Raw genomic sequence first — 13877 nt, 5'->3', positions numbered from 1 at the left:
AAACCCACACATACACAAGAGTTAAATGTTAAAAAAAACCCTTGTCGCATTGCCGTGCCCAAGAGCAATGGGAGTGATGTGGCGATGCGACAAGACGACGACTCTCTCGCCTACCCCCCCCCCCGCCGTGGAAGTGTGACAGCGATTGTTGCCTGTGGTGGCAATAAGGCTGAGTGTGGTGAGTGTGTGGTGAGTGTGGTGAGTGTGTGGTGAGTGTGTGGTGAGTGTGGTGAGTATGTGGTGAGTGGTGAGTGTGTGGTGAGTGGTGTGGTGAGTGTGTGGTGAGTGTGGTGAGTGTGTGGTGAGTGTGTGGTGTGTACGGGGAGCGGTGGTGTAGCGGTTAGCACGCTGCGATACGAACCCGGCGACCAGGGTTCGATTCCCGCTCACGGTCAACACCCAGTTGACGATTGTCTGAACCGGTCCTGGGCCTCCTCTAGGTCGACTCAGCCTCAAATGAGTACCCGGTGCGGTGTGTAAACGTCGCCACTGGGGAGACAAAGGCGGTCGGGGGTGGTGCTGGCCACCCACCCCCTCGTGTACCGTTCTGGCCTTCATAGGTGCTTGCTAATAGCACTTGCCCCTACAGTCTGTTCAGACTATACGGGGGATCTTTGACTTTGTCTGTGTGTCTGTGTGTCGTGGGCGATTAGGTGTTACAAGCACACCCTGTGGTTGTGGATCAGTGTGCGTGGTGTGGATGTGAATTATGTAATTCACGCGTATAACAACCACAAAGATCCCCCGGATAGCATGTAGCAGAATGTTGGAGCAAGTGTTGTTTGCGAGTAGTAGCACCTATAAAGGCCGGCACACCACGCCCGGCCGCCTTTGTCTCCCCAGTGGCGATCTTTACACACCGCACCAGGTACTCATGTGAGGCTGAGTCGACCTAGGGGAGGCCCAGGACCGGTTCAGAATAATCGGCACCGGTGTTGGTCCTGAGCGGGAATCGAACTCGGGTCGCCCGGTTCGTAGCATAGCGCCCCACTACAATCCGTACACACCTGTACACACACACCTGTACACACACCCTGTACACACACACACCTGTACACACACACCTATACACAGACATACAGACACCGATACACACATGTACACACAGACACACACACCGACATAGACACACACATAGACACACACATAGACACACACATAGACACACACATAGATACACACAGACAAACACACTGACGTACAACACAAAAAACACACATAGATACACACACACAGACACACAGACACACACACCTAAACCACTGCACCACCGCTCCTCTCAAACACATCAGCTCCCCGTGCCCCCGCAACTCACGCAAACTCCGCTCCACAGGGGGGCCCCGTGCCCCAGGCGGACCGGCTGGGCCCCCCGCAGCGCCCAGGCCACGGATGCGGCCCCCAGGGCGATGCTTGCGAGGCCGCAGGCCACCTCGAGCAGGGCGCAGGCCAGCATGCAGGCCAGCACGTGGCGCGTGGGGCACATCGCTCCAGTCGGCGGGACGCAGCCACCAGCAGCAGCAGCAGCAACAACCAACAACTACCACCACCAATAACCACCCCAACCAACAACCAACGACCACCACCAATCACTCACTCAATAACCACCACCAACAACAACAACCACCACCAAGAACCAATAACCACCCCAACCAACAACCGCCACCAATCACTCACTCAGTAACCACCCCAACCACAACCACCACCAACCACCACCAACCACCACCAACCACCTCGTTCTTCCTCTGCAGGCTTCTTGAGACAACGTCAGACCAGCCCCCACCGCCTCGCATCCCCCTTTCTTCAGCCAGCCAGAGCCTCTTGGAGGTTAGCTCGCCAGACAGACAGTCAGTCAGTTAGACAGACAGTCAGTCTGTCAGCCAGTCATACAGTCAGTCAGACAGTCATTCAGACAGTCAGCCAGTCATTCAGACAGTTAGACAGTCAGTCAGCCAGTCATACAGCCAGTCAGACAGTCAGCCTGCCAGTCATTCAGACAGTCAGATAGCCAGCCAGTCAGACAGTCAGTCAGTCAGACAGTCAGACAGTCAGTCAGCCAGTCATACTGACAGAAAGCCAGTCAGTCAGATAGCCAGCCAGTCAGTCAGCCAGTTAGACAGTCAGACAGTCAGTTAGACTGACGTCAGACAAGCCAGTCAGACAGTCACATAGACTGACAGTCATATTCACGAAATCTTCAAATCTAGACTGACAGTCCGCCGCATCTGCGACTATCGCGGTTGGCTGCGTACGGCGCGAAAGAAGTGCAACACACGCGTGCACAGCAGAGCGGGTCGGCGTGAACCCAGCCCCCACATCTGTCCACCCACGTGTGCAGAGGAACAGCGCAGCAAGCGGTCATCCGGCCACACCTCTTCATGCAGCCTCCTCCTGCTCCTCCACGGTCAAGCTGGCACCTCTTCAGTCAGCGAGACGACCTCTCTTCAGCTCATCCAGACAGCACATCCTCATCCAAACAGCACCCCCTCAAACCCTTAGGTTTTTCCGGTAAAGTCACGTAGGTAAAAATGAATAATACAAATAAATAATACAATGATAGAAATGATAGGAGAAATAAAATATTTTATTTCTATTTTATTTCTACTATTATTTCTGTCATTTTATTATTTTATTTCTACTATTATTTCTATCATTTTATTATTTTATTTCTATTATTATTTCTACCATTTATTATTCATCAGTATTATTTTTTTTTTCCTACGTGACTTTTAACGAAAAAACCTAATAGTATCAATCCTTGCAGGCACGAAAGCTTCAAATCTAGAATGAGCACCTCCTCACCCAGACAGTGCCTCTTCAGACAGCCAGCCACAGTCAGCACCCTCCTCATCAGCCACACCTCGTCAGCTAGAGCCTCATCAGCCAGGCATTGCACCAGACCCCCTCCCCACCTCTTCTCTCCTCCACAAGGCAGCTCCCGGCAGACAAACGCGTGCGTGCTGTGTGCGTGGCTGCGAACAGTGAGCGCGATTGCCAACCCTGTGTGTGTGTTAACCCTGTGTGTGTGTGTTAACTCTGTGTGTTAACCCTGTGTGTGTTAACTCTGTGTGTGTGTGTTAACTCTGTGTGTGTTAATTCTGTGTTAACCCTGTGTGTCTGTTAACCTGTGTGTGTGTTAACCCTGTGTGTTAACACTGTGTGTGTGTTAACCCTATGTGTGTGTGAGTGTTAACCCGTGTGTGTCTGTTAACCCGTGTGTGTTAACCCGTGTGTGTGTTAACCCTGTGTGTGTTAACGCCGTGTGATAACTGTGTGATTGTTAACTCGTGTGTTAACCCCGTGTGTGTAATTGTTAACCCTGTGTGTTATTGTTTACCCGTGTGTGTGTTAACCCCGTGTGTGTGATTGCACTGTGTAACAAGTGTATTTTTTGTTCCTGGGCAGTAAAGTGTTACACTGGTAGGAACCTCCTGGATCCACCAGCCCACAGGGGATTATTGTGTCCGTCCGTCGTGCATCCAAGAATGGGAGGGGTGGGGCAGGATGGAGAGTGGGGAGGGGCTGGGTGGGGAGGGGCTGGTCACCCCGTGGTGCCCTTATAAAACTCAACGTTTAACCTACTCACGCCGGCTTGTGCCCGCCCTCACAGTCGGGCATATTTGCGGAATACACCACGCCGCCGTTGACCCTGGCCATTGACCGAGCAACCCAACGTTCCTACCAGCTCCCTCCGCAGGAATATTTTCCTAATTGCTGATGCCTCAAAAGTACAGCTAATGGCTATTATTCTCCACAAACTTTGGTTTTGTGACCAGGACAGTGATATTTTGAAATTGACCGATTTTCAATGAGAAAACGTGTGCATGTGTCTTTTCGTTCATATAAAGTAAAAAAAAAACTACATATGAATCATCATTAACATGTATTTATACTAAAGAAATAAAAAATGACTACAAAATATGTAGACACCAAGACCCACTACCACAGGCGGGACTGGCCACAGCGGACCGAGTTCTCTGCTGTTCGGGAGGAACAGTCTCTCTCAACAGTTGAGTGAAGACTGCCCGCATCGCGAGCTGCCATTATTTCTGTGGCGTTATCATAACGGAATGTCTGCACCTTGCCCCGATGATGAGCGACGTCGCTTCAAGCGGGAACGTCGTCGAGTCTAATTTGGCCGCTCGCTTTGCAACTCGCCCGCTCATCTCAGTCACACCCACCGGGAGCCCAAGATCCTCCTCCACGTTGAACAACAAGCATCAGACGACCACAACGGCTCCACAGAAGGCAAAATTCATTTTAATTCACTTGAAGGGTTCAAGGAAATGACAACACGGACACTCTATACTTCAACAAGCAAGGAAAACAACAATGGAATCAACACAAAGTGAACACTTCAAGCGGCTATTTAACTGCGATTGCTCGGTGGGGAAATGCCGAGGTGGCGGGATGTTGTCGCCCTCGCCTGGTATGCGGGAGGTCGTGGGTTCGGTCCTGACCCTGACGCCTGCTGCTGTATATTTGGGAGTTCGATTGTTATCTCTGTGGTTGCATTAATTTTTCTCCGGGTCCTCCGTTTTTTCCCTCCACATTTAGAAAGGTGCGTTTAGATTATGTGGCTGCTGTAAGTGTCCACGTGATGAGAAGCTGCTTCTGAATAACCGCTAAAAGCTCAGTGGGCTTTACCTGGTCAAATAAAATGCGGTTTTTAAAATAGTTTAGTTTAGCTTATAACCTCCGCAACACAAGCTGTGGATATTCTTAGGTTTTTTCGGTAAAGCCACGTAGGTAATTTTTTAAACATTTTTTATAAATAGAAAATAATAAAAATCACGACGTTTCGGAGGCAACACAAGTCTCCGTCATCAGGTGGGACCGTCACAGCTCGATTTACTGTATCACTTGATACAGTAAATCTAGCTGTGACGGTCCCACCTGATGACGGAGACTTGTGTTGCCTTCGAAACGTCGTGATTTTTATTATTTTATTTCTATTATTACTTCTATGAATTTTAATTTTCTTTTTTTACCTACGTGACTTTACCGAAAAAACCAAAGAGTATGAATCCTTGTAGTCACGAAAGCTTCAAATCTAGAAGCTGTGGCTACACACCGAACCTCGACGCCTTCGGCCGAGCGGCAATGCGAAAACAAAATTGAGCCTGAACAACCGCGGCCAAAAGCTACGCGGTCACAACGCTTACGTTTCAAATTCAATGTCAAGAGCGCTTACTTTTTCAATTCACACAGCCAAGACCGGGCGTGGTGGGGTCAGCAACAAAAATAACAGGAGCAGCCGTTTTTTTTTTCTAATTCGGTAACAAAAAATGTATTTCAAGAGGCGCAATGCACGTGAATAACGTCACGTAGCGGTCCTCAAAGAGCCACATGCGGCACCGATACAACAGCCTGCAAGGTTTGCCGACTCCTGGCCAAGACATTTCGGAAACAAAAATGTTTTATTTCAAAATGCATGTGAATAACGCCAACGAAGAGATTCCTCAAGGAGCTGTGGGTTCCTGACCCATGGCCAAAACAAACCCCCACATATTTGGGCCGCAGTGATGGCCTTAATGTTAACACACGTCCTTCCCCAAATTGACTTTAATTCACAACCGCATTCCCCATCCGTTATGTACAAACGATGCACGCTGTGGCTTTGTTGGGGTGCTCCTGCCAATGACGACGGGCAACCCGGCAGCATTTGTGTTCACAAGCCTCGCTCTGCTGACGAGACTCAAGAAGTTGAAACCGGTCCAGAGTCTGCTTGCTTAGGCAAATGCTGCTGAGTAAAGGTGTTCTGGAAAGCCAACAGGGTGTGGACCGGTTGTGCTTCTGTATGCATTGGCACTTAACTTCCATTGGTGGTAATTTACGATGCTACAAAATTAGAAATGCAGGGTGGTGCAGTAGTGAACGCGGCCACACTACGATCCCTGACAAACTTGAGCTCGATTCCCGGTCATTGCTAACAGCAGCGGCGAGCGATATCTGAAGGAGCCCCATACAACCCGCATCCACTTCATCGAACCACACTGACCAGCGTGGTGAAGTATGGTCAAGCAACCCCCACAACTGATACGGTGTGCGGCGGATGCCTTCATTCAGCGGCGGATTGACAAAAACTGCAATTTCTTATTTTACATTTAGAAAGACACGAATTAAATTAGCGCGGTTGGCTACGTACGGTGTGAAAGAAGGTCAACGTCACGCAATTATAAATTAAGAGAGCACAATAAGCAGCAATGGATTACGCTGTTTGTGATGTACAAATATATCGCGGAGCAGATCAGGATTTGAACCACCAATCGAGAACACGAGTCAGGCGAGTCACCTCTCCGCTATGACTCTTAACTCCATCGCCTGGTATGCAGGCGGTCGTGGGTTCGATCCTGACCCCGACACTTGCTGCTGTATATGTGGAGTTTGCACATCTCTCTCTCTCTCCGTGGTCGCGTGGATGATGAGCCACTTCGTTGAGCTATTAGTTGAGATAGCCAGGTCGCTTTTGAAAGAGCTCCAGTAAAAGCTTGGGTTGCGAGTAACTTGGTCTGCGAGTGTTTTGCAAGACGAGCACATTTTTAAGTAAATATTATTTTTAAAAACGAGCGAGGTCTTGCAATACGAGCAGTGCGTGTATACGCTGTCTGCCGAGCGTCACGTGATCACAACTGATATACTAATGCTTTGATATGAGTGTTTTGGATTATAAAACACGTTTCCAGAACGAATTATGCTCGCAATCCAAGGTTTCACTGTATGTAGCTCAGTGGCCCTTACCTGGTAAAATTAAAATAGTTTAGTTTAAATTTATAACCAAGCCAATACCTCTTTTCCATTTGCACATCTGAGCTGTGCTGGGGCCATGCCGGGTTAGCACTGCACAGGTCAGGAAATCCGGGTTTATTTTCCACTGCACAAGTAGAGCCGTGCCGCTGACGTTACGCGACTCATGACCGTAAGACGCGCGGTTGCAAACGACGCAGGCGACGCGAAAACACGCATCGTGCGCACGTCACGAGGCCCCGCTCCTAGCGCGGATTTGTCCCGTGAAGCCAGCGTTAAGGGCGGCTTCGGTTCCGGCTCGGCAACAGGGAAAACTACCCGTGCCGTGCTGGCCCAGTGCCGGCACGGCTCAAGATGTGCCGGTGGAGGAAGGGGTACAAGTCTCAATATACGTAAATCCCACCGCCGTGGGTACTTTATTGGGTGGTGGTACGAAGTAACGATTAACGTCGAAATATGATTAAGCTCACCGATACGCGAGAAGAATCGAGCACGTGTGAAAATCGATGCTTTTCGACCCGTATGCGTTGTGTGTTCTTGAGTTTGCATCACCCTTGTGGCCAACCTGACCACCTGAATGTGAGATTGTCGGAGGCGTCGTTGTTCTGCTGCATCCACAACAGCTGTACGACGAGAAGAAGACCCCTTGCAGCCACTAGAGGCGCCATTTCACCCGAATCGAACCATGCACGAGCGCACGGTGAAACCTCTTTCGCCACCGTACGTAGCCAACCGTGCTCACCGCGACTCTGGAATGGGATCGCGACAATTCGTGGAACTGCCGAGGCGGGTGAACCCGCTCCGTCCGCTGTGAGTTAAGACCCCCCCCCCAACTCCGCCACTCCACCGTGTGCTGGTTTGGGGTTGACCGGTCGACGGGGGCTCGAACGACAGAGGTCATCACATGTTCAGTTGCTCCGGCAGGTAGAACTGGGAGAAGTCCTGGCTAATCTTGATGGCCTCGTTGTACAGGTTGAGGTCTGCGACGAGACAGGAGAGAAACGCGAAAGGGAGAAGAGGAAACCACGGTCGTTACGGCGCAAGGCATCTTGCGTGGGGGCGGGGGTCAGCGGTGAGGGGAGGTACGACCCAATGATGGCGGCTAGTTTCCATTGCACAGCGAGCCGTGACGGGGGGGGGGGGGCGCCCGTGTTGAGCCAGCACCCCCCCAGAAGAGCATTCCAGACGGCCACAGAAGCGCATCTGAAAGCGCGCGATGCAGTGATGAAGCACCTACACCGATTCGTCGCTCAATCTCCTCGGTTGATGTCCTCTTGGACACATTCCATTCCTTGGCTGGCACTCCCGTTATTACATTTGACCATCGGCCTTCATACCTTTTGGCCGTGACGTGTTCTGCCCATGCCCGCCCGCTCACTCTTCCGAGTAGTTAGAATGGTGTCAATCACCGTTGTATTTACTCGAATGCATGCGTTTCTCCTTCCGTCTCTCGGGTCTAACCCACACACGGATCTCTCCAAGCTGCTTTGCAGGACTGCCCCGTGGCGTCTCACCACCGACCCTGCCTCCCAAGTCTCTGCTCCGCGAGTACGTGCTGGCAACTGCACGGTGTGCGGTGGGGGTGTGGTGAAGGCGCAGTGGAGGTGCGGCGGCAGTGTGGTGGGGGGTGCAGTGGCAGAGCGGTGGAGGTGTGGTGGGTGATGCAGTGGGGTGATGCAGTGGGTGATGCAGTGGGTGATGCAGTGGGTGATGCAGTGGGTGATGCAGTGGGGTGATGCAGTGGGTGATGCAGTGGGGTGATGCAGGGGTGATGCAGTGGGTGAGCATTTGGGTGATGCAGGGGTGATGGCAGGGGTGATGCAGTGGGTGATGCAGTGGGTGATGAAGTGGGGGTGCGGGTGGCAGAGCGGTGGTGTGATACAGGGGGTGATTGCAGTGGGGATGCAGTGGGTGATGCAGTGGTGATGCAGTGGGTGCTGCAGTGGGGGTGCGGTGGCAGAGCGGTGGGTGAGCAGTGGGGTGATGCAGCCCGTGGGTGATGCAGTGGGTGAGCAGGGGTGATGCAGTGGGTGATGCAGGTGGGGTGATGCAGTGGGTGATGCAGTGGGGGTTGCTGTGGCAGAGCGGTGGGTATTCAGTGGGGTGATGAAGTGGGGGGTTGTGGGGGTGAGGCAGTGGATGTGCAGGGGGTGATGCAGTGGGTGATGCAGTGGGTGATGCATGTGGGTGATGCCGTGGTTGATGTCAGTGGGTATGCATGGGTGATGCAGTGGGTGGATGCGGTGGAGTGAGCGGGGTGATAGGCAGTGGTGATGCAGGGGGTGATGCAGTGGGTGATGCAGTGGGGATGACACGTGGGTGATGCAGTGGGTGAGTGAGTGATGCAGTGGGTGATGCAGTGGGTGAGTGAGTGATGCAGTGGGTGATGCAGTGGGTGAGTGAGTGATGCAGTGGGTGATGCAGTGGGGGTGCGGTGGGCAGAGCGGTGGGTGATGCAGTGGGTGATGCAGTGGGGGTGTGGTGGGTGATGCAGTGGGTGATGCAGTGGGGGTGTGGTGGTGTGATGCAGTTGGGTGATGCAGTGGGTGATGCAGTGGGTGATGCAGTGGGTGATGCAGTGGGTGATGCAGTGGGTGATGCAGTGGGTGATGCGGTGGGTGATGCAGTGGGGGTCCGGTGGCAGTGGGTGGGGGATGAGTGGGGGTGCGGTTGGTGGAGCTGTGCGTATGCGGAGTGGTGGCGGTGCGGTGGGGGTCTCACCGAAGGGCACCTTGTCCTCCCGGATGCGCTCGTAGCTCAGGCATTGCAGCGAGCCCTTGTGGGTGACGCGAGCCGCCACGTCCACCACCCCACTCAGCAATTCGTCCAGCTGCGGAACGAACACGCCCACGCACGCACGCAATGAGCAATGTTTGCCGTGTGTGTGATATCCCAATTAAAACATTCGGAGGGTAATTCTTCTGACGGACTACGCCGCCGCAACACAATGGGCGGCCTGGTCAATTCGAATGAGGTCACGCGATCTTTCACGTCCGTGGTGCGTACACGCCCGCAGCATTAACCGGGACGGCCTGCCGCGTTCGGACCACGAGCACCTGCAAGAAGCAGCGAATGGCGCTTGCTCTGAGCTTTGTCACACGGTGACAAGTGGACCTCGGTTCACAGGGCCAATTGTCCCCCCCCCCTCCTCACACAATCGTGCGATGGTGTGTGGGGGGGGGCAACACACAAACTTCGGTCATCCCCGTAGCGGTTTTGGCTGGCCAGCGAACAAAGTGGGACACCGCATCGCACGCGCGCGTTCAGATGCGTTTTTCCAGCTCTTCCTTCCGATATTAGGAAGCCGCTGCTATTTTAAATAATCTAAATTGAAAACTCATCACTTTAGAACTGCTTTTTATGTTCAGTTTGTTGTCTTTCCCCTGCTCCTCCGATCAGTGCGGTTGGCCACGTACAAGTGGTGGTGACATTACCACACTGCTTGTGCCAGGCTAGGTGCACTTTAACGCCACGTGAAGTGTTGAACGACCGCTGGCAGGTCACGGGACAGACCCGGGTGCTATCGGTTGATGGACAGAATCAGAATACTGGAGGAATCCGATGAGCTATAAAGCTCTTTTTCACAGATGTCCACCTGTCATCCTCTCACTGAATCCCCCCACCCCACCGTAACAAAGTACTACTATTTATATTTTACCAGGTAAGGTCCTCTGAGCTATACAGTTCTTTTTCAGAAGCGACATGGCCACAAACGTTAGCTCAACTTAGTTGCTTATCGCGTGGAAATGTACAGCAGCCAAATACTCTAAAACGCACGTTTTTCAATGTGGATGGGAAAACCGGAGGACCCGAAGAAAATACGCGACCACGGGGAGAGAGAGAGACATGCAAACTCCAAATATACAGCAGGCGTCAGGGTTGGGATCGAACTCACAACCTCCTGTACACCAGGCGAGGTAGTTAACATCTTCTAGCCACCGTGATAATGATGCGAGAGAGAGACACGCAAACTCCAAATATACAGCAGCAGGCGTCAGGGTCGGGATCGCACCACGACCTCCTGTATACCAGGCGAGGTAGTTAACATCTCATAGAACCCGTGCCGCCTCTCTCCGCACCGGTGCCTGCATCTCCACGGTGATGTTCTGGCCATCTCCGTCGCTCATTGTGAAGCTCGAACCGGACTGGTGAACCTTGGGGAAGGAGAGGCCAAGGGAGGGTCAGTCACAGGGCAGGCAGTCACCACTGTCGCTTCACGTTCACCCATCTTGTCTTCTTAACGTGACATCTTATCTCGTGATACAAATGGCAAACGCGAGTGTGGAGTGTGCATGTGGAGTGTGAGTGAGGAGGTGTGCGTGTGCGCAGTGTTCATGTGCTCGGGTAAATGTGAGGTGTGTGTGTGCGCAGTGTTCATGTGCTCGGGTGAATGTGAGGTGTGAGCGTGGGGTGTGAGTGCGGACAGCGAGTGAGGTGTGAATGTGGCGTGAGTACGAGTGGATTGGGCGAGTGGTGGGTGGGTTGGGTGAGTTGTGGGTGGGTGAGTTGGGTGAGTGGCGAGTGGGTGGGTTGGGTGAGTAGTGGGTGGGTGGGTTGGGTGAGTTGTGGGTGGGTGAGTTGGGTGAGTGGTGGGTGGCAAGTGGGTGAGTGGCGAGTGGGTGGGTTGGGTGAGTGGGTGAGTGGGTGGGTTGGGTGAGTAGTGGGTGAGTGGGTTGGGTGAGTAGTGGGTGGCGAGTGGGTGAGTTGGGTGAGTAGCGAGTGGGTGAGTTGGGTGAGTGAGTGGGTTGGGTGAGTTGGGCGAGTGGCGAGTGGGTGAGTTGTGGGTGGGTGAGTTGGGTGAGTTGGGTGAGTGGCGAGTGGGTGGGTTGGGTGAGTAGTGGGTGGGTGAGTTGTGGGTGGGTGAGTTGGGTGAGTGCGTTAGTTGGGTGAGTTGGGCGAGTGGCGAGTGGGTGAGTTGTGGGTGGGGTGAGTGGCGAGTGGGTGGGTTGGGTGAGTAGTGGGTGGATGAGTTGGGTGAGTGGCGAGTGGGTGAGTAGTGGGTGGATGAGTTGGGTGAGTGGCGAGTGGGTGGGTTGGGTGAGTTGGTGGGTTGGGTGAGTTGGTGGGTTGGGTGAGTAGTGGGTGAGTGGGTTGGGTGAGTGGGTGAGTGGCGAGTGGGTGAGTAGTGGGTGGGTGGGTTGGGTGAGTGGCGAGTGAGTGGGTTGGGTGAGTAGTGGGTGGGTGGGTTGGGTGAGTAGTGGGTTGGGTGAGTGGCGAGTGGGTGGGTTGGGTGAGTAGTGGGTGGGTGGGTTGGGTGAGTTGTGGGTGGGTGAGTTGGGTGAGTGGCGAGTGGGTGGGTTGGGTGAGTAGTGGGTGGGTGGGTTGGGTGAGTTGTGGGTGGGTGAGTTGGGTGAGTGGCGAGTGGGTGGGTTGGGTGAGTAGTGGGTGGATGAGTTGGGTGAGTGGCGAGTGGGTGAGTAGTGGGTGGATGAGTTGGGTGAGTGGCGAGTGGGTGGGTTGGGTGAGTTGGTGGGTTGGGTGAGTTGGTGGGTTGGGTGAGTAGTGGGTGAGTGGGTTGGGTGAGTGGTGAGTGGCGAGTGGGTGAGTAGTGGGTGGGTGGGTTGGGTGAGTGGCGAGTGAGTGGGTTGGGTGAGTAGTGGGTGGGTGGGTTGGGTGAGTAGTGGGTTGGGTGAGTGGCGAGTGGGTGGGTTGGGTGAGTAGTGGGTGGGTGAGTTGGTGGGTTGGGTGAGTAGTGGGTGAGTGGGTTGGGTGAGTGGGTGAGTGGCGAGTGGGTGAGTAGTGGGTGGGTGGGTTGGGTGAGTGGCGAGTGAGTGGGTTGGGTGAGTAGTGGGTGGGTGGGTTGGGTGAGTTGGTGGGTTGGGTGAGTTGGTGGGTTGGGTGAGTAGTGGGTGAGTGGGTTGGGTGAGTGGGTGAGTGGCGAGTGGGTGAGTAGTGGGTGGGTGGGTTGGGTGAGTGGCGAGTGAGTGGGTTGGGTGAGTAGTGGGTGGGTGGGTTGGGTGAGTAGTGGGTTGGGTGAGTGGCGAGTGAGTGGGTTGGGTGAGTAGTGGGTGGGTGGGTTGGGTGAGTTGGTGGGTTGGGTGAGTTGGTGGGTTGGGTGAGTAGTGGGTGAGTGGGTTGGGTGAGTGGGTGAGTGGCGAGTGGGTGAGTAGTGGGTGGGTGGGTTGGGTGAGTGGCGAGTGAGTGGGTTGGGTGAGTAGTGGGTGGGTGGGTTGGGTGAGTAGTGGGTTGGGTGAGTGGCGAGTGGGTGGGTTGGGTGAGTTGTGGGTGGGTGAGTTGGGTGAGTGGCGAGTGGGTGGGTTGGGTGAGTAGTGGGTGGGTGAGTTGTGGGTGGGTGAGTTGGGTGAGTGGCGAGTGGGTGGGTTGGGTGAGTAGTGGGTGGGTGGGTTGGGTGAGTTGTGGGTGGGTGAGTTGGGTGAGTGGCGAGTGGGTGGGTTGGGTGAGTGGGTGGGTTGGGTGAGTAGTGGGTGAGTGGGTTGGGTGAGTAGTGGGTGGCGAGTGGGTGAGTTGGGTGAGTAGCGAGTGGGTGAGTTGGGTGAGTGAGTAGTGAGTGGGTGAGTGGCGGGTGGGTGAGTGAGTAGTGGGATGAGTGAGCGAGCGAGGCCCCGTGTCCACCCACCTGCTCCACTTTCCCGAGGAATTGCACCACCTTGCCCACGTACTGGGACAGCGTGCTGGTGTTCACGCGCGCTCGCATCCCACTGGTCGCGTCCATGGCTCGTCACTCGTCAAAGAATCAACAACTTTATAAAATGTTCTCGACTTCTCCTCACAAACTCAACACGAAGCCCCGAGGTGAGAATGCGGCCCGGACGACGACGCGGAGGGAGAATTTTGGCGGGAAAGTCGCCAACCCCCAAATCCCAGAATTCCGCGCTGCAGAGGAAGCAGGACGTGACGTCACGGCTATATATTAAAAAATAACATTATACGCGATAAATATTGTTGACTAAAATTAGTTTGGTAAAGGGAATAAGCCAACGTATAGAAGTAATGTTATTGTTAGAATGTGGAGAACGTTTAAAAAAATGTTTTAAATACCATCCAGCTATGTTGCCAGATCAGAGGTGTAACCTCCAGCCGCATATTGTTCAAATGGTTAGAAACTCAATAAGTTCGCCTCAGGGGAGAAGGGGGAAAAACCCCAATGTAATGGTCGACGTTTCGGGAAACGG

The 13877-nt window shown here is 53.7% G+C and overlaps 1 protein-coding gene across 1 annotated transcript; it reads right to left on the bottom strand.

The window, feature by feature from the left end:
• Positions 1–4951: 4951 nt before the first annotated feature.
• On the bottom strand, positions 4952–13572 carry LOC133358294 (replication protein A 14 kDa subunit-like). Its single transcript, XM_061576531.1, has 4 exons — positions 13322–13572; positions 10824–10898; positions 9466–9574; positions 4952–7724 (listed from the first exon to the last, which is right to left on the bottom strand). Exons 1-4 carry the CDS (start codon positions 13415–13417, stop codon positions 7645–7647), a joined length of 360 nt encoding a protein of 119 aa, XP_061432515.1. The 5' UTR covers positions 13418–13572; the 3' UTR covers positions 4952–7644.
• Positions 13573–13877: the final 305 nt, after the last annotated feature.

This window comes from Lethenteron reissneri, chromosome 61 (genome assembly GCF_015708825.2).
Source record: "Lethenteron reissneri isolate LAM-NWPU_2019-01 chromosome 61, ASM1570882v1, whole genome shotgun sequence".
NCBI lineage: Eukaryota > Metazoa > Chordata > Hyperoartia > Petromyzontiformes > Petromyzontidae > Lethenteron > Lethenteron reissneri.
The sequence above is the reverse complement of the archived record's forward strand: the minus strand, read 5'-3'. Positions and strand labels throughout refer to the sequence as shown.